Source organism: Hippocampus bargibanti, linkage group LG07 (assembly GCF_051943395.1).
Source record: "Hippocampus bargibanti isolate YZ-2025 linkage group LG07, ASM5194339v1, whole genome shotgun sequence".
In the NCBI taxonomy this organism is placed as follows: domain Eukaryota; kingdom Metazoa; phylum Chordata; class Actinopteri; order Syngnathiformes; family Syngnathidae; genus Hippocampus; species Hippocampus bargibanti.
In genome coordinates, this window is record NC_142740.1 from 24913814 (window position 1) to 24932699 (window position 18886).

Sequence of the window (18886 nt, forward strand, 5' to 3'; positions counted from 1 at the left end):
CATTTTATAAACACTGGTTTATATTTTGTGTGTTTGCCACATCATGTCAACTAAGATCATGTATAATGTATTTATTAATTAATGTTTGCGCGGCGCTCAAATGATACTCATGTGCCTTACATTGTGATGGTTGCGAAATGATAATGCAACTGTCAAGATGACAATATTGATTTTGTATGTTTTCTTGTCACATCTCTCTCTCTCTCTTTCTCTTTCTCTCTCTCTCTCTCTCTCTCTCTCTCTCTCTCTCTCCCTCCATATATATCTCTCTCTCCCTCCCTCCATATATATATATATGTGTGTGTGTGTGTGTGTGTGTGTGTGTGTGTGTGTGTGTGTGTGTGTGTGTGTGCGTGCGTGCGAGTGTGTGGAGGCTGAAAAGGTAATAAAATTATGACCACTAATTCAATCAAAAATTATCTAAACTCAAACAAGTACTAGAGGCAATAATTCTGCTACTTCAAGCAAAATATAGCTTTTTTAAAATAATAATAATAATAATAATAATAATAAATTTCATTTATAAGGGCCTATCAAAATTCTCAAGGACACTCATGGGATATTTTAGATACGAATTAAACTATTGGTTTATCTTGGAGTGGTGCGGATGAGACAGAGTCTGTTCAAAATATTTTCAATCTTCCACGGCAACGATAAAAATGAAGATATTGATTGTGCGCATGAAATGTGTCTCTTATCATGCAGCGCAAGATTTAACACATGAGATTTTATACTGTGATCATAAGGTAAATTCAGTGGCGTCACTCCTAGGCCTTCAGTAGTGCTATGTCTGAGTCACTCCACAGCGGCGAATGTGGTGTGATTCTCTACACGTCCACTAGAGGGTACTGTTGGCCAGGAAATAACTTGTGACTTGAAGAAACCTAAGAAATACTGTCATTAAACTGTTTGCATTTTTTTGGTGAACGTGTGGATTCATGATAAAATTGCAATATTATTTGCTATTTTTGCTAGCTTCGGAGCTGCCCAACCTTTCTTAAGCCATTCATGTACAAAAATGTGTCCAATCCAGTGCCAGGGTTTTTGTCATCTTGTCACTTGAATTCCAAGACCCACAGAATATTGAGTTGTAGCACTAAATCAACATTCAATTCACCGTTAAAAAACCTGAGTCTTTCTTCTTTCATCACAAACAAGAGTTAATTCCTAAATTAGCTTGAAATGACGGCAGCTGCCCAAAATACAATGCAATACATAAATAAATATTGGTTTATATGGCGCTTTAACAACAGCTGAAGCTGGAACAAACGTGGACAAAAGGGAAATTCTGCCCCCTCGTGGAAAAGAAAAAACATTGTCAGAGGCCATGGCCTGCGCTTTATCAGCACCCAAGCAGGAAAAAAAAACAAAACCTGAACAAATTCGGGAATGGCGCTCAACGTCATATTTTCAATTCCCGAATACATTTCTGAATGGCAGTGAATGAGTTAAATACGAAATACACATCTGGAAGCAGTACAACAGGGGAAAAGCAATGAAAGGAAGCTCAAAAACAATTTGGAATTATTTAATAAGAATTCATGGACAAAATATAATTCACATTAGTCTGTGATTCAGATATATTTCTTTATGCGAACACAGAAGGCCTTGCAGGCCCTGACGGCCCATCAATTTGTAAATGATGTTTTGTCTGCATGTGTATGGGTGCGGGTGAGTGATGCAGTGAAGGGGACAAGTAAGGAGGCAAGAGGGAGAGGAATCATACCTTTCCATGTCAAAGGGAAAGCAGAACTTTGGTATCGTCTGGAGCACCTCCTGAGAAAACAAAACAGACACACAGTTTAGAGAAACACATTAAAAAAAAAAATCACAAATAATGGCAGTTTATTATATGACAAAAATCCTCTTGGGCACTATCAAGTGACTGAGCAAAATGAGGATTAAAGTGAATGACTTGTGATAACAATCTGACAATGACTCAACAGTGGCTCCTAAATGAAGTTAATCCAAATGAATGGACCGTATCAACGACTTCACGTGGCTCAACAAAGTGGCCGCCGTCCCTTTACTCGGCAGACAAGCGGGGATCCTCAATCCGCAGCTTGAATAATTAGCAGTTAATAAGTTCATTGATTATGGGGTGCCAAAGGGAGATGAAAGGATGAGGGAAGAGGAAGAAAGAAAGAAAGAGGAGAGAAAAGCCTGTGCCGAAGCGACGGTGGTGGCAGATTGTCGCGACAATGGGATAAGCAGCTCAGAGGGGTTAAGAGGTAAAGGTAGGGGGGGGGGCCTACAAGCCTTCGGGGCTTTACCTCCCAACACCTCCCTTGTGGGCTAGGTGGGGGGGGGGGGGGGGTTCCATGCTCTTCAAGTAAGGTGGGAGGGGATAGAATGGAGTGGGGCTTTTCTAGCGGCAGCATATGGATTTCGACAGGGAGCAGGAATAGAGCAGAGCACCAGATGGGTGAGCCACATCACAACAACCGCGCGCTAGCCCAGCACCGGGTTGACACTCTTGTCTGTCTGTGTGTCTGTCTGCCCCCTCGCTTTTGACTCTCCTGGCACCCCCCCCCCCCCAAAAAAAATGGCACAGGCTGGTGCTTTCCCTTCCTACAGTCTGCGTCAGCACTTGTCTCTTTTAGCTGTCGCCAAGCCTACAGACTAATCCTGGTGACTGTGGATGCTCTGGCCTCACTTGTCTCGCTTTATCTTGCCATGTTTGCCAAGCTTGTATACTGAGTCCAAGGCCTATCTTCACCTTTTTGACAGGAGGTGTCCAAGCTGAGAGGTGGGCTTCTCCTCTGCCATCTCTACTGTGTGCCAGCCAACACAAATCAATCCCGATGATGACATGTTGGATGTATGCTGCTTCTGTATACCATACCATACATGTTAAAGGACAACCGACGCCTCCGGACAAGTTGTGTCCATAATTTGTAAAATCACTTCAAATGACTTCTACTGAGCACATTTTACAAAGGTTCCACCGCATATAGCTATATTTTACATTTTAAGACTTGCGCTGAATATTCAGGATGTCTTGTTTTCGAGTTGATGACGATCACCTACGTGACCGAGAAAGAGACACACAATGCATTTTGGGTACTTTGTTTGGTCTGAAAACATGAGTGTTGATCCGTGTTGATGGCGAAATTAGAAGGAAAACTACATAAATAACATGATGGTGAATTGTTGCGTGTCGCAGCCAATTGCGGTCACACGCATGAAGAATGTGTACGTTTACAAAAATTCCCAGCGGACAAATCAGCCATTTCCAACGGAGCTTGTGCGCCATCTTATACATTTTATGGGCGCTATATTGGAGTCCAGACGGCTCGAATTGATCTGGAAGGACTTCTTTAATCGATTGTAAATATTTATGCTTTCCTCTTCAGAACTACAGTAAAGTCTCGTTATATCGATATCGGATATATCGATAGTCCCGGTTATATCGATACTATTTCTATGCACGCACGGAGAAAATTACATGCAAACAGGGTCGGATATATCGATAGTCCCGGTTATATCGATATTTTTTCGGACTCCCTTGAATATCGATATAACGAGACTTTACTGTATTTGAATCCTATTCAAATGGATGAGTAACAAGAAAGCATCTTTTCCTAATATGAACTCTCTGAAGCCATTTTGATTCTGGAGCAAGACAGTGTGTGACCAATAGTGACGTCACGAACAAGGGGGCGGGACTGTCTGACTCTGGTCAGAAAGTCCCGCAATGAGTAGTGACAATGACTCTGGTTTCGAGCTCATTTTGTGGCAGTTTTGGGACATTTTAAGTCATTTTTATTGTTGTGTTGCATTTGACTAAAAATATCAGCCTGTGTGTTTTGGGTATTTTAGATGCTATAAAACGTTTTTCTGATGTCAGTTAGGAAACAAAAAAAAAATGGTATCGGTTGTCCTTTAACTGTTAGGGCAATTTGCTCTACGAACACACTTTAAACATCTTTTTTATTTCCTTACACATCGTTTTATTTTCTCAGACTTCCGTTTTATACTTGGACTTCCGGTCATAACATAACATCCTGCCAGTCTTTACATAAGCTCTCCCAAACAGCTGTTCTTCCTCTCCTCCCCTCAGGCTGCCTGCCCCTCTCACTTCTAATTTACACTTATGTAACGCTCACATTATTTTAACACGCACCACAGAGTTGCGAGTACGAAAACGTCCCGATTTATGATTTCTGAAACTTAACATGTATGGCAAAAACGAACATGCGAATCAAACCTCTGAAGATGGAGGACACTGATTCGCTGTGGCGACCCCTGAAAGGAAAAGCCCAAAGCAAAAGAACATGTATGGCAAATCAAACTTGTGGAATTCCATGCTCAACTATCAAGCTACCTAGATAGCTAGCTAGCTAGCTATCTAATCCCTTACATCACAGGTGTTAAAGTAAGGCCCCGAGGGCCAAATCTGGCCTTGCACCTCATTTTATTCTGTCCACGAAAGCAAATGAAGCATGTCAAGCGCCATGATGCTAGCTAAAGTCCGTTAAATTTGTCAGATGATTAATCCACCATAACAGTCATTATTTTTGACTTTAGATTTGAAAACTGCTTAATAATTATACATTTGTTGTGCGCTCCAGATGTAATATGTGGAGGGGATGAAACCTTGTAATGGCTTCCCCAAATTAATTCCGATTTTGACCACAATACTCACTTTATAAAGCAACTATTGACACAATACAGACAGCTCATTTGTAAATGAATATACAGTAAAGTCTCGTTATATCGATATCGGATATATCGATAGTCCCGGTTATATCGATACTATTTCTATGCACGCACGGAGAAAATTACATGCAAACAGGGTCGGATATATCGATAGTCCCGGTTATATCGATATTTTTTCGGACTCCCTTGAATATCGATATAACGAGACTTTACTGTATATATATATATATATATATATATATATATATATATATATATATATATATATATATATATATATATATATATATATACTAATTGAATGGATAAATAAACAATTTTTCTGTTTAATTTACTTCTAATTTACACATTTGTAACACATTATTTGAACACGCACCACGGAGTCGCGAGTACGAAAATCTCCTGATTTATGATTACTGAAACTTAACATGTAAGGCATACTGTTGTGAATACCTCGCCGTGGGGAGCAATCACTGATTCCCCCCTCTACCAACAAAGCCCTCACGCGACCCCCCCTCACTCACCTCCTCCCTTTAACAAACCATAAAGCTGAAACTGCAGCACAACACAAGCATTGTCACAGACAAACAACCAACAGCAACAATGAGTTTGACAGAAGGGTGGGTGAGAATGTGAGTGCATTTGAGTGTATGATATATGTGAATTCCTGCCGGCTTCAAGGACTTTGCTTGTATGAATGGGGATGAAAAGGGAGGAGTGTGTGTGTGTGGGGGGGGGGGGTGTAAGCATGTACATTTGTATCAGTGTGTGTGCTCTGTGTGGGTGGCTGAGTTTGACTCACCTATACATTTTGTGTTCATGTGCCCAAAAATGAAGCGCAGAGGGAAGGGAAGGGGAGGTGAGGTCGGTGCATGGGAAGTAGCTGATTTTCAGAATTTGTCATAGAATTGAGAAGTCAACAAAGACAGAGAGTTGGGTGGCACATGAGGTGTGTGTGTGTGTACATGTGTGTCTGTTTCTTGGCGTGTACGGCTGTAAAACTGTCACACACATCAGAGCTGCCATCGCCGTGTGCGTTTGCTACTATTATTAACCACTATGTACAAGCACCAATATGTTCCAGAGAGCCCTCCTTGGCGCGCTGCATATGGTACGCAAACCCAAACACACACACACACACACACACACACACACACACACACACGCACACACGCACACGCACACACGCACACACGCACACGCACACGCACACGCACACACACACACACACACGCACACGCACGCGCACGCACACATACACACACACTGGGACTCGCTTTGCCTGCAAATAAAAACATTTGACTTGCCAGATTTGAGAGTTGTCACAGCCCCGCCCATATCAGGTATCTGCGCTTGACTGACAGTCGAGGGACTGCCGAGACTCTGATCTCATACATGGCCATCGGGAATGTGTGTGTTTGTACGTGTGAATAATGTGACATAGAAACAGCAGATATGTGCTATATATATATATATATATATATCGGATATATCGATAGTCCCGGTTATATCGATACTATTTCTATGCACGCACGGAGAAAATTACATGCAAACAGGGTCGGATATATCGATAGTCCCGGTTATATCGATATTTTTTCGGACTCCCTTGAATATCGATATAACGAGACTTTACTGTATATATACACACACACAACATACAAGACTGCCATCCTTGATATATATTTTTGATATATATTGTTTTTTATATATTTATATTGACAGTTTTGACGCTGAAATGTTTGGGTCGACAAATTAAGTTTGGCAATTAATTTCATACATTCCATACAAAATATAGCAATTTACGAACAAATTTACCTTACGAACGACCGCTCGGAATGTATCTTGTTCATAAGGTGGGAAGCGTCTGTACACCATTCATTGGAGGTGCGCCTTATACACCGGAAAATACGTTATATAATATAAAGTGATACCTCAGCTTACGAAGGCTTTAGCTCACGAACTTTTCACCTTACGAACATTACATTTGCGAGAATATAATCTTGGCATACAAACTAGTTTTCGGCAGACGAACCAAACCACACAGCACCACGGTGGCTGGTGGACAAGTTTTTCACACCCCCTTTAAGTGCAGACGTGGTTTGCTATCGTGTGGAATACTTTTGCTATTATGGGACCAAAAAAGACCCCACCACAGGCTAGTGTTAAGCCGAAGAGGACAGAAAAGAAAATTATGGTCGAGCAGAAGAAGGAGATCATCGAAAAACACGAACAAGGTGTGCGTTTGTATGACTTAGCGTCCCAGTACCAGTATGCTAAGTTGACCATTGTTACGTGTGGCTAAGGGTGTTTCTGTCCTGTCTAAGCAACGGTCTCAGGCAATAGAAGAGGTTGAAAAACTTCTGTTGATTTGGATTAATGAAAAGCAGCTAGCAGGGGACATTGTGATTGAGGGTATTATCGCCGAGAGAGCACGGCAACTTCACTCGGATATCATCAAGAGGCAACTACATCAACGACCATCACAAAGGTAAATAAAACGACTTTATTATACAGTACAGTTTATTTCTTTAATGTGCCAATTTACCACAAATGCAATGTGAAAGTTGCTGTTGCCTTTTTTTTCTTTTTGCTTACTCATTTCCTACAACACCTACATTAGAGGAACTATTAGGTTTCTGGCGCTTTTTGTTGCCTCCACTCTTTCATTATACCTGACCCCACTGTAATGAAGATACAAGAAATGTGGTGTTTCTCAACAGTTTTACGCAGCACCCTAAGCTTCCCACCAATAACGGCACTCACATTATAAAACCTCCTTGTTTACCATTTTCTTAAAATAATTCCAAAAAAAGAGTCAGATAATACATTTGTGGATTTGGAAGGTGGGTGGAGGGCGGAAGGAATGCGCTGCTAGGTTGGCAGATGCCGTCATTATGCATGGAGTTGTTTATCGTGAGTGGAGACAGGGGTATCACTCAGTGAGACAGAATGCTCTGGATTCCCCCAGTGGACCATCCTGCTATCAGTGCATTGCAACACTACAACAGCAGCTCAATGCAGCTTTGCATCATGCCCGCTGCATAATATTTAACATTTATTTCACATTTGAGCTCATGGAGGAAAACTTAAACAATATTCTCACTCAACACTCAACCCACATTATAATAACCCAATCACCCACAATGTAATTGCAGCTTACCCGTTTAGAACGCACAATTGGTATAAAATAAGTCAAATAAAATGGACAAAACCAGCATTTAAAGGTGAATACAAAAGTGAGCAAGTTTTAAACGTTCTTATAATTGCAAGGATCAAAATACAGAGATACTTCAGCTTAAGAACTTAATTGGTTCGTAAAAGAAAGTGTGTGTAAGGCGAAAAGTTTGTCTGCCAAACATTTATTTCCCATAAGAAACTATTAAAAATTAGTATAATCCATTCCCAGATCCCCATAAAACATACATATCTACGAAATAAGCCTTAAAGCTACACAAAATATACCTTATTTTATGTATAATAAATGTGTGTGCTATTGTATTGTAATTAAAGAAATAAACTGTACTGTATAATGAAATTATTTAATTTACCTTTTACCTTTGTGATGGTCGTTGATGTAGTTGCCTCTATATAATATCCGAGTGAAGTTGCTGTGCTTTCTCGGCGATAATACCCTCACTTACACGGTCCCCTGCTAGCTGCTTTTCGCTAATTCAAATCAACAGATGTTTTTCAACTTCTTTGATTGCCTGAGACTGTTGGTTAGACAACACAGAAACACCCTTAGCCACACGTAGCATTGGTTGTCTTAGCATACTGGTACTGGGACGCTAAGTCACACAAACTCACACCTCGTTCGTGTTTTTCGATGATCTCCTTCTTCTGCTCGACTGTAATTTTCTTTTGTGTCCTCTTCGGCTTAACACGAGCCTGTGGTGGGGTCTTTTTCTGTCCCATAAAAGCAAAAGTACTCCACTCGATAACAAACCACATCTGCACTCAAAGAAAGTGAGTGTGGAAATGTAGTCTGCCAGCCACCGTGGCAAGATTATATTCTCGCAAATTTAATGTTCGTGAGGAAAGAAGTTCCTGAGCTAAAGCGCTCGTAAGCGGAAGTATCACTAAGTCATTTCACAGTGCAGCCTGTGAGTCAAATTTTGCATTTTGAGCCTCATCAAAACAGAAAACAGATTTTAGAGTGGCGGGATAATTGTTTTTTGACAAAAATGACAAAAGCCCTGTCACTGGAGTGGATATATTTTTGCACATCTGGCAGTGAAGGAGTTAAATGAATGTGGGTGCATTATTATTGTTCAATTGGCACCTTTGAAAACGAATTCAAATGTATTTCCTAATGAATTCAACATTAGCCTTGGTGTTTCATTTCGTTTATGAACTTCATGAGCAATATTCACTTGTGCTTTCAGATCTGTTTTCAAAAGCTGTATAGACAAGGGAAGTGGAGGAGTACGGGAAAGAACTGAATGGGAATACACAGCAGGTGTGGGGAGAAAAAAAAGTGAAATGGAACATGCTGAAAATATTTTCGGAAGGTGAAAATAAAGACTGGCAGGGAGACCGAAACAGACAGAAAGAGACAAAGTGAATGTCATAAGAAACCATGGAAGTTATTCCATGTGCGGTTGCAGCGGCCAAGGGAGACAGGTAGAAAGAACGTAGTTCATGCCCCTCTCCCAATGCAGCAAGGACTCCTCTCTTGGGGGATTCAGACTTTAAGCCTCTGCCCTGCTTTATATTCCCCTGGATACTGCAGCCAGATCAATCTAGCCGGCTGCCCGACGTAGCTCAACCTAGTTCAGGGCAACTCGGCCTTTGGAGCCCTCTAAAAAAGAAGTTATTTATATATGCACTTATATATTTATATTTATTTATATATACAGTAAAGTCTCGTTATATCGATATCGGATATATCAATAGTCCCGGTTATATCGATACTATTTATATGCACGCACGGAGAAAATTACATGCAAACAGGGTCGGATATATCGATAGTCCCGGTTATATCGATATTTTTTCGGACTCCCTTGAATATCGATATAACGAGACTTTACTGTATTTATATGTATTTATATATGTACCTATATATATTTATATATATTGATATATATTTATCTATATTTATATACAGTAAAGTCTCGTTATATCGATATTCAAGGGAGTCCGAAAAAATATCGATATAACCGGGACTATCGATATATCCGACCCTGTTTGCATGTAATTTTCTCAGTGCGTGCATAGAAATAGTATCGATATAACCGGGACTATCGATATATCCGATATCGATATAACGAGACTTTACTGTATATTTATCTATATTTCAGAATCAGAAAACCTTTATTTGTCCTACAATGGGGAAATTTGCATCGAAAGTCTATCAATCTATCTATATCTATATATATATAAAATATATTTATATATGTATATATTAGTATATGTATTTATTTATTTATTTAGTTATCAAGAATGGAGGAGTATGGTAGAGAGCAAAATTATTGAAAACAATTTAATCTTGCAAAATTATTATTGATCTTACATTTTATTTATTTTATTTATAATTAATTTTAAATTTAAAAATAAAATTATTATAAAAAACACATTTATTTTAATTTTATTTACTATTAATTATAAAAATCTAATTTTTATTATAAAAAAAAAAATCACAATTATTATTAATGAATTAATACACAAGTGTGTGTCCCACATGTGTGTCGGTGCTCCATGAAAATTGAGTGCTTTTGGTGTGGCAAAGAATTTGGAGTGTGTTAGCATGAATTTACTGCTTACCGGCATTGTTGGTATAAAGACTTTGTTTCCTGAATTACAAGAACTAAAATAAATAAATACATAAATAAATAAATAATCTGCCCCAAAATTCTGCCAATATGTCCAATAATAATGATTAGCAATATTTTTCACGTCATACAAAAATCCATAAAAGAGCTGTAAAATTTGAACCTTGATCAATGCCTTTTTGAGCTTAGAAACAAGAACATGTATTTGAAAAAAATGGTTTATTTTCAGCCCAATACTCTGCACAATTGATTCATTTGGCAACAATACCAAATCCGGCGACCACCTGCAAAATACGTTAAACCAGTTATGCCTCTGTAAACATCCGACCTACTCATCCTACCTTCACGTATTCTCTGCTCTTCCCCCGCCACCCTCACTGTCCTTTCTCACCTCCCACCTATCTCTGTCATCGTCTTAAATTCCCCCCTTCCTGCATACCCCACCTTTTCCTCAACCTTACCAACACCCGTTGGTTCCCCCCTTCCCCACTACCCATTGACCCCCCCCCCCCCTTTTTCCCAATTAGTCTGTCTGCGCACAGCTACCCATCCGATGCCTGCCCATCCTGCCGGTGCTGGTCCGCTCATCCAGCCCCTCTGGCGAACATGACAAAGAAAGAGCCTCAGTATTCAAAAAGACACTCTGCTTTCAAATGCCGAATGGCAGGGTCGACCTGGGTGCAGCTTTAAGCAAAATATTCAAATTCTCAGCCTTCCTTTTTTTAAGAATTTGCATGGATATGCATCCATTTGTAATGTGTAAAGGCACAAGGACAGCTGAGCTTTGGTTTTAGAAAGACTGCAAAAATAAATAATGCAGAGGTAAAATGTATGATGGCATGAAATCTTGATGGGCGAAGCTGGTAGAGTAAAAGCACATTGGGAAAAGAAAGATGAAAACACAAAGTAACAAAAAGTGATACACATTCACACCAGTAATGTGCAATATAGACAAAACTTCTGAATATGAATACATTTCACAATATAGTATAATTAATTTCCAATTACATAATATGAATGGTAAATGTATCCTTTATTTGGTCATTCAACATGAATATGAAAAAAAAACGTAAATTGTCGGTTTCTAAATGAATACCGTTGAAAATATTTGTTAGGTCTCCAGCCAGTTTTCAAGGGATGCAAAAAAATTTGTGAAAAATTCCAAAAACCACGTGAATTTAAAGTGTTCCAGTCTCGTTATAGTTTGCTGATGATTTATCTTGTAAAAGTTCAATAATACTTCAACCGTTCCAGCGGTGTAAAATGTCACCATCCCAGAAAAGGAAGAATCTAATGGAAAATTGCAGGATAAACGTTAACAATAACAACTTAAGGGGGGTTGAGAGCAGACAAATTAAACAAAATCTGAACTTTTGAAACAAGTGCTATCACATTGGCAAACAATAAATGCTACGTGACACAAAAAAGGGGCTGAGAGAATATGAAAGACAAGATAATTGACCAATTTGACAATGATGGTCAAGGAACCCCCCCCCCCTTCCCACCAAAAAAAAAGTAAAACGTGACCATATAGAATTTGAATGCTTGAATGCAGGTTGTTGATTGCTTAGTGCTGACCGCTGATAAAAATTAGCAAGAAAATACTTTCGATCAATGTCACATGATCATAACTATATGTCTGCATTGCATGTAAAAGCTTTTACAGCCTCATGTATGGTGCCTTCATTGCACAGAGCTATCTCCTCCACCTCATCTCCGAACTATCCATTGCTGTGCGGTTCCTCTGGGATCACAAATAACCAACTATCAAATATCAAGTGAATGTGAAGTGAAGTACTACACCCTTTTCAGCAATTTATTGTACGGGTCATGACAAATGGCTCATCGGTCCGCCATGCGACACTGAAGAATATGTTCTTGAAGCAGGAGAAGGCACAGTCTGTTACAGGCATACACTGGTGAGTGTTTGTAATTTGACTGTTTTCAATTCAGTTCCAGAAATGTTCTTCCAAACACATATTTTGACGGTGATTACAACGTCACAACTAGACGACAGCAGAATTTCAGGTGATGTCACCTTTGTTGGAACAGAACACCATCATATACTAAGGAAAGTCTGCACTTGCACTCCCAATTAAGACACATATTCTTGCAGCCTTAATAATGATGAAACCAAATTGAAGCTTGAATGTATGGAAGACGGAACAAGAAAAAAGGAGGACAGTGGCAAGCACAGATAGTGGATATAGTAAAGAATGCAGAATAAAGGCAAAGAAGGGGAAGAACAATGGGCAAAGAGGCAGAGCCTCCACTGGCCGCTGTAGACCGCAGACCCTGCAGAGATTCCTTTCATTAGGCTTTAATATTATGCTGCCGGCTTGCCATTCTGACCTGCACTATATGCCGGTAATAAGAACGGCCTTCAGAGCTGGACCAAAGCAACAGAGCTGCTTGAGCTGGGGGGAGGAAGGTGTAGGGGGAGATGGAAGAAAGATGGAAGGGTGCATGAGCATGAGTCGATGTGGTGCACTTTTAAATTGACATGAGGCGGGGGTGTTACATTTTCACGTTCTCGCTCATTCCAACCAAGCTGCTCTGGGAGGGAAATGGACGATGAGGGCATTTTGTCTTCCTAGAATTGATGAAATCCCCCCCATCAGTGACCCCTCTGGTGCAGGGAGTCTGCGGTGACTAAAGTTGTTTTGTTTAACAGCATTCCATGTTTGCCACCTCCTTCTTCGGGAGGCGTTGGAGGTGCCAGATTGATCTTCTGGCCTCTTCAAACACTTTGACAACACTTGTCAGCTTGTGTGCATCCTATAGAGAGAGACCTATGGGTGCACAATCAATTTCCAATCCATACTTCTGAATCTTGTACAACAAAGGGTATATTTCACAACCCCAAATAGCTCACCAGAGCATACTGGTTGTTTGTTTAAAAGAACATCAAATGAAAAATATATTAAGATTTAGAGCTCCAATTACTTTTGATTACCATTCATCTCAATGCATCTGGATTTTTTCCCATTGATCTAACATTGCTTTTTTTCTGAATCTTTCCAAAGCAATATTTATAATGGCCGGCATGAATGACACATTGATGTACTTGCATTATCTAAAACAAACTGGAAGCGATGGATCCATTAGAATGTAACAATTGCTAGTGATTCCGTTCTGTGTATTCAAACGACTGGCAAATAAAACATTTGTACTGTAACTGACTATGGTTTTCTATCAGGTCAAAGGATGGGTATCTTTAAGCGCTGTAGCCATCAAATATTTTGGTGAATGCATTTTCCAGTGAAAGAGTTATTGGGTATAATCCGTATATTGTTGCTTGGTTATAAATACAGAAGATAAAAAACCTAAACACATGTATAATTAATAATGAATGATCAACAAGAGTTCCTCAGGGCTCTGGATATCGTGGAGGGGGTCTTGAATTACATGTCTCACTAACATTGCCTGGACATTGAGGACAGTGCTTCTGGTTGGGCAGCTTTTCCTTTTTAAGAAGATGGACAAGAGGGTGTGTTCTCATTACAGTATTGAGGGATGGCACTTGTCTGGTTAGGTCTATTACGGGGTGCTGTAAAGGAGAGCTCGTTAGGAAGTTGATTCTTAGATTCAGCAATAGCAATGTGGTATTTCCTCCTGGACGTAGACCAGTTCACCAGCTCTAAACCCTTGGCAAGGTATTCCGAGGGTACATGGGATCTCACCCAATCAGTGTACATGGTCTTTATGAATTTGGGGAAGACAATTGATTGTGTACCTTGGGGAATCTTGTCCTGGAGTATGGGGTATCAGTCACCTGAGTACGGGTAGTTCAACCTCTTATGACAAGTGTCAAAATGTGGTTGGAATTGCCTGCATTAAATCGGATTTGTTTCCATAGAAGGTTGGACCATGCCCTTTGTCATTGATTCTGTTCTTAACTTTTCTGGAGAGAATTTGTAGCAGCTGATATGTTGAGGGGTGTCTCGTTTGATGGTCTCATTTTAAAATGGCTGCTTGTTGCAGATGATGTGGTGCCATTGGCTTCTTCCAGAAGTTCTAAAAGCAGTTTGTGAAGCAGATGGGATGAAAATCATCACCTTTAAATTTGAGACCATGGTCTTCAGTCAGACAAGGGTGGAATGACTTGAGATCCTTCCACAATTTGAAGAGTTATCCGAGGGTTTTGTTCACGAGTGAGAGTCGAACAGAGTGAGAGATCAACAGGTGGATTGGTGCTACATCTGGAGTGATGCAAACTCCGTCAGTCCATCGCCGTGAAGAAGGCGCTAAACCAGTAGGCGAAGCTCTGAATTTACCCGTCGATCTACATGTATGTTCTTAAGCTCACCTAAAAATCATCAGCTGGGGGTCGCATTTCTGAGGAGCCGCTCGACAACAAGACTGACTGACAAGATGCAAGGGACCCTGGTGTGCTTAGTGAAAACTCTTGCACAGCTGTTCATTTTGAACTGGGAAGATAAGGACTGATGGATTTGAAGATTGATCAAAAAAATAATGCGAGTACATTGTTAAATGTTTTCAATAAAGTACAACCAACCATAATTTTGCTTCTGCTTCCTTTTTAAAAACAGTGTGCACATGTGGTACTGTATTTTTACAGTAGATAAACTACAGAACGTTACCATGCCAGCGTGCAATAATACAATGCACCTTGTATCCGTGTTGAATAGCACCAGTAACTGACACCTTTTAATATGGTGCGCCGTATGGTCGTGAAAGTACACTAGTCACATAACATTTCTATTCAAATAATACACATGGGAGCCATTGCATCACACTCATTTAATTTCAGCCTCTTCCCAAATGTATGGATTTATGTTGTGGGGTGAGGGGGCAAGCAGCTTTGAAAATAAAAACACTACAACAACAGTGTGCATTATTTCAGTGCTAATACCCTGTCCCGCTGATGTCCTTTATACGCATCACAGATGGCTCAGATAGAGGAGAGCAGCAATATTATGCCTCTGCTGAGATCTCCTACTGAATATATTACCAAATGATAGGGGGAGATATCTCACTCTCTAACACACTCGCGTGTACACACATTCACATACACTTGATAATGTTGGGCCAAGAGCAATGCATATGCCCAAACACACAAGCACGAGCTTCATTAATGAAGTGCCGGGAGAAGAGGGAAAGGAGATAGAGAGCAGAAGTGTGTGCGTGCATATACATGGACCAAGCGGCCGGAGAGAATTTCCTTCTTGAAGCTATGACCTCCCACTGGGTTTAGCTCAACTGTATCAACCCCAATGTGGGCCTGCACACACTCAGCGTCAGACACAAGCGTGCCCCACAGCGCCATAGCAAAAACTCCATCCTCTATCAAGTCCAAGTTGAATGTCATTCCTCAGAGTAACTTTCCAATTAACTGCCAACCGTGGCCACATTTTTTTAAAAATGTGACTTTATGACATACAGAGCTATAAAAATGTGAAAAACAAATTCATTCATTCATATTTTTTGACTGCTTCTTCCTCACGAGCGTCACGGTGGCTGCTGGAGCTCTCTTCGGGTACTCAGCGGGGGGAGACTTTGAATTGGTTGCAAGAAAATTGCAGGGCAGTGAAACAAAATCGTTTTTTCATAAAGTTCTTCTTGGCATCAATAAATAGTACCAGTGTCCTGTTTGCGAGTCAGCTTGAATGGCTTCATCTGGAGCTGAAATCACAACTATACAAGAAAGTAGCTGAACTGCTATCGACTGCACTTTCTCGTCATTGGATACTGCAAATGATACGGGAACGACAGTTTACTGTATGGTAAAAACATATTCCTGCTCTCAACACTCTCGACCACGGTTCATTTCCCAAGAAGCAAGCCCAGAGGTCAGTGCTATCAGAACCCATGAGCAACGAAGGGTCCTAGTTAGGCATCCAGCTCAGTGCCGCAGCCAAAGGCCAACTTAGTGGGGCAAGACTGTCCATTAGTCAAGACCCTGGAACACCCCAGGGATCTGGGGGGTGATAAGGGTTAGAAAGAAGAATAAAAATCTTATCAAACCAGACACAGTAACACACATATTCTCAAAGGCATACACAGATCATATGAGGCCTTGTTTGACACCGCTGTCAGGGTGCAGTGAAGGAGAAAGATGAAAACCTGTGACACATTGACAATGTAGGCCCACAAGTACACAAATACATGCAGATACACTGTTCTGTTCAACAAAGAGGTTTTAAATGTTCTTCTTCATTTCACATTCCATCTCAATTTACTTAACTGTGGTGGTAACATATATTCTGAAGCATCATTTTTCTACTTGTCAACCATGCCTTGACTGTGAACCACAATGAGTCTGCACAAAATCCAGGTGGAGCATTATTGCACCAAGGTTATCTATTTCATATTAAATCCGATGGTGTAACGTCCTGCTATTGCTTTAGTCAATGAAGGGACTTTCCTGCTGTTTGACCTTGAACAAGGTCCAATGTGGTAGAACTGAAGTGATTCTGCGAAGAGAGGCCCAAACTACCTCCACAGCAATGTGAAAAACGTATGACCGATTATCACAAACACTTCATTTCAGTTATTCTTGCCAATGATGGCGCAACCCATTTTTAGCTTCAGCGGGACTTGCTTTTTTAAATACTGCAAAGACAGACAGGTTTGGATGTCTTGTTTTTGGACATTGATGAATGTAATTGTCATTTAGAAACTGCATTGTTTTATTCCTTGGGTAGTCTCTGTGTGATATTAAAATAGGTTTTATGAAGTGAAATCTTTGTGTGTGATAAACACATAAAAGGCACAGAAATCAGGTGAGGGTAGGGTGGGTAATACTTTTTCACGGCACTGAACATATGTACATAGGTAGATGCGTACTCACATCCACACTCACATCCATACAAACAAGGTGTTTCAACATTTTTTTGTATCAGGACAAATGAAGAAAATCGAAGGGGTAACACTAAAAGCAAAACTTGCATTGTAAAGTACTTTTTCTGACAGTATAAATGGGCAAAATAAATGATTAAAACCTGCAAATCAGACTACTACAGCGGAGGGGTTACATTTTAACGTCATATTTTTCAACCACAATTTAGCGCTGAAAATAACTTTTGAATCATACCATTCTCTTTTCTAAACTGGTTAATGGGACTTCCAGATGTCACACCACAACGTAGAAACCCACAATTAACGTTCCTGAATGTGTGTTTCTATGACTGCAAGTGCATCTTCAGTTTGGAGATTAGTCCGCCGGGTAATTTTGGATTAACACCTGAGAGCCAATGGACCAATTTCCATCAGTCTTGCTAATCTGGTTCAAATATATTTTTAAGATACATTTGCTCCTTTTTCCTTTTCACATCCCCATTCATGTCTATCTACGTAAATTGCGTTCACAGATGACCAAGACATCATGAGACTTCGGAGCCCGGGGACGAATAGGAGAGCAGGAGGGGAAAAGAATGAGGATAGCATGCGAGAGAAAGAGGGAGCAAGTGCCTCTCACGTCAGGTTTCCCCAGCACACCCCAGAGTGCCAGCCAGCCTGCAGTCTGTTCTCCTTTGAGCTTTCTATTCTACTACAGAGAAGGAAAAAAATCAATCCATATTTCCATAATCCACACTCCTGTCTGTCTGCATGTCTTTGCCTTGCCCCCCCCCCTTGCTTCACTCTCCATCTCTTTCTCCATCTCTTGCCTCTCCCTTGGGGTAGACTAACCCCTCCACCCCGATCCTACGGCCTACAAATGTCATTGCGCTGAGCAACAATAACGGCCGAAACAAAAGGAGGCCTTGCTCTGAGCTCTGAGTCCCTCTGCAGAGACTGTTGGTTGCTGCTGCCATATGCTGGCCAGCATAGGCCACAAAAAGTCTGGCTACAGAGGGATCCAGCCTCTTGCCCCACAAAGGAGGAAAAGAGCCTTAATCCTGGTAATGAGGCCAGTGAATAGAGCCTTTATGTATACAGGGGAAAGGGCCAATTCTTCTGTACACAGTACGCTAACTAGCCATCTTAAGGACCATCTTATCCACACAAACGATCTGGTCAACAACGGAATGAAAGAAGAGCAAGGTTGCGGAGGGTGGCAACGAAGTAAAAGAGACATGTTGAAAAAGGCGATGAGGTGTGGACACACGACACAAGACTCAAACTGGTACACAGAGTTTGCTTTCGGTCTTTCTTGGGTTCGACTGCTTTTCTATTGGCAAGATTCTGATTTCACTAGCATGCCCAATCGGCACACCAAAATCAGAATCTAAATCAGAAAGACTGGGGACATTTTCAGACCTCGTGGACAAGTCTTATGAAATTGTTCGGCCAATCTTTTTGGACTCATGATCATGAAAATGCTACATTATACCTTTGAGTGACGTTCCATTAGTAGCCAAGTCAAGGTGAACAAATCTATCTAAAAGTGGAGGAACATATGAAATAGTGTTTTTCCATAATACAATAAAATAGTTGTTTTGCGAGTTGACCAAGAGTGGAATCACACCCGAAAGGTCATTTGGTCCACT

At 40.6% G+C, this 18886-nt stretch overlaps 1 protein-coding gene across 5 annotated transcripts in view; it reads right to left on the reverse strand.

The window, feature by feature from the left end:
* Nucleotides 1-18886, reverse strand: part of dennd1b (DENN domain containing 1B) — a 163316-nt gene that overhangs the window by 108669 nt on the left and 35761 nt on the right. For all 5 annotated transcript variants that reach the window (XR_016115620.1, XM_089001451.1, XM_089001453.1 and 2 more), the window contains one exon: nt 1727-1776. Coding sequence is in view for 4 of the 5 variants with exons in the window: in XM_089001451.1 (XP_088857577.1) it covers nt 1727-1776 (50 nt within the window). In the remaining variant the exon portion in view is untranslated. The remainder of the gene's footprint in view (nt 1-1726; nt 1777-18886) is intronic.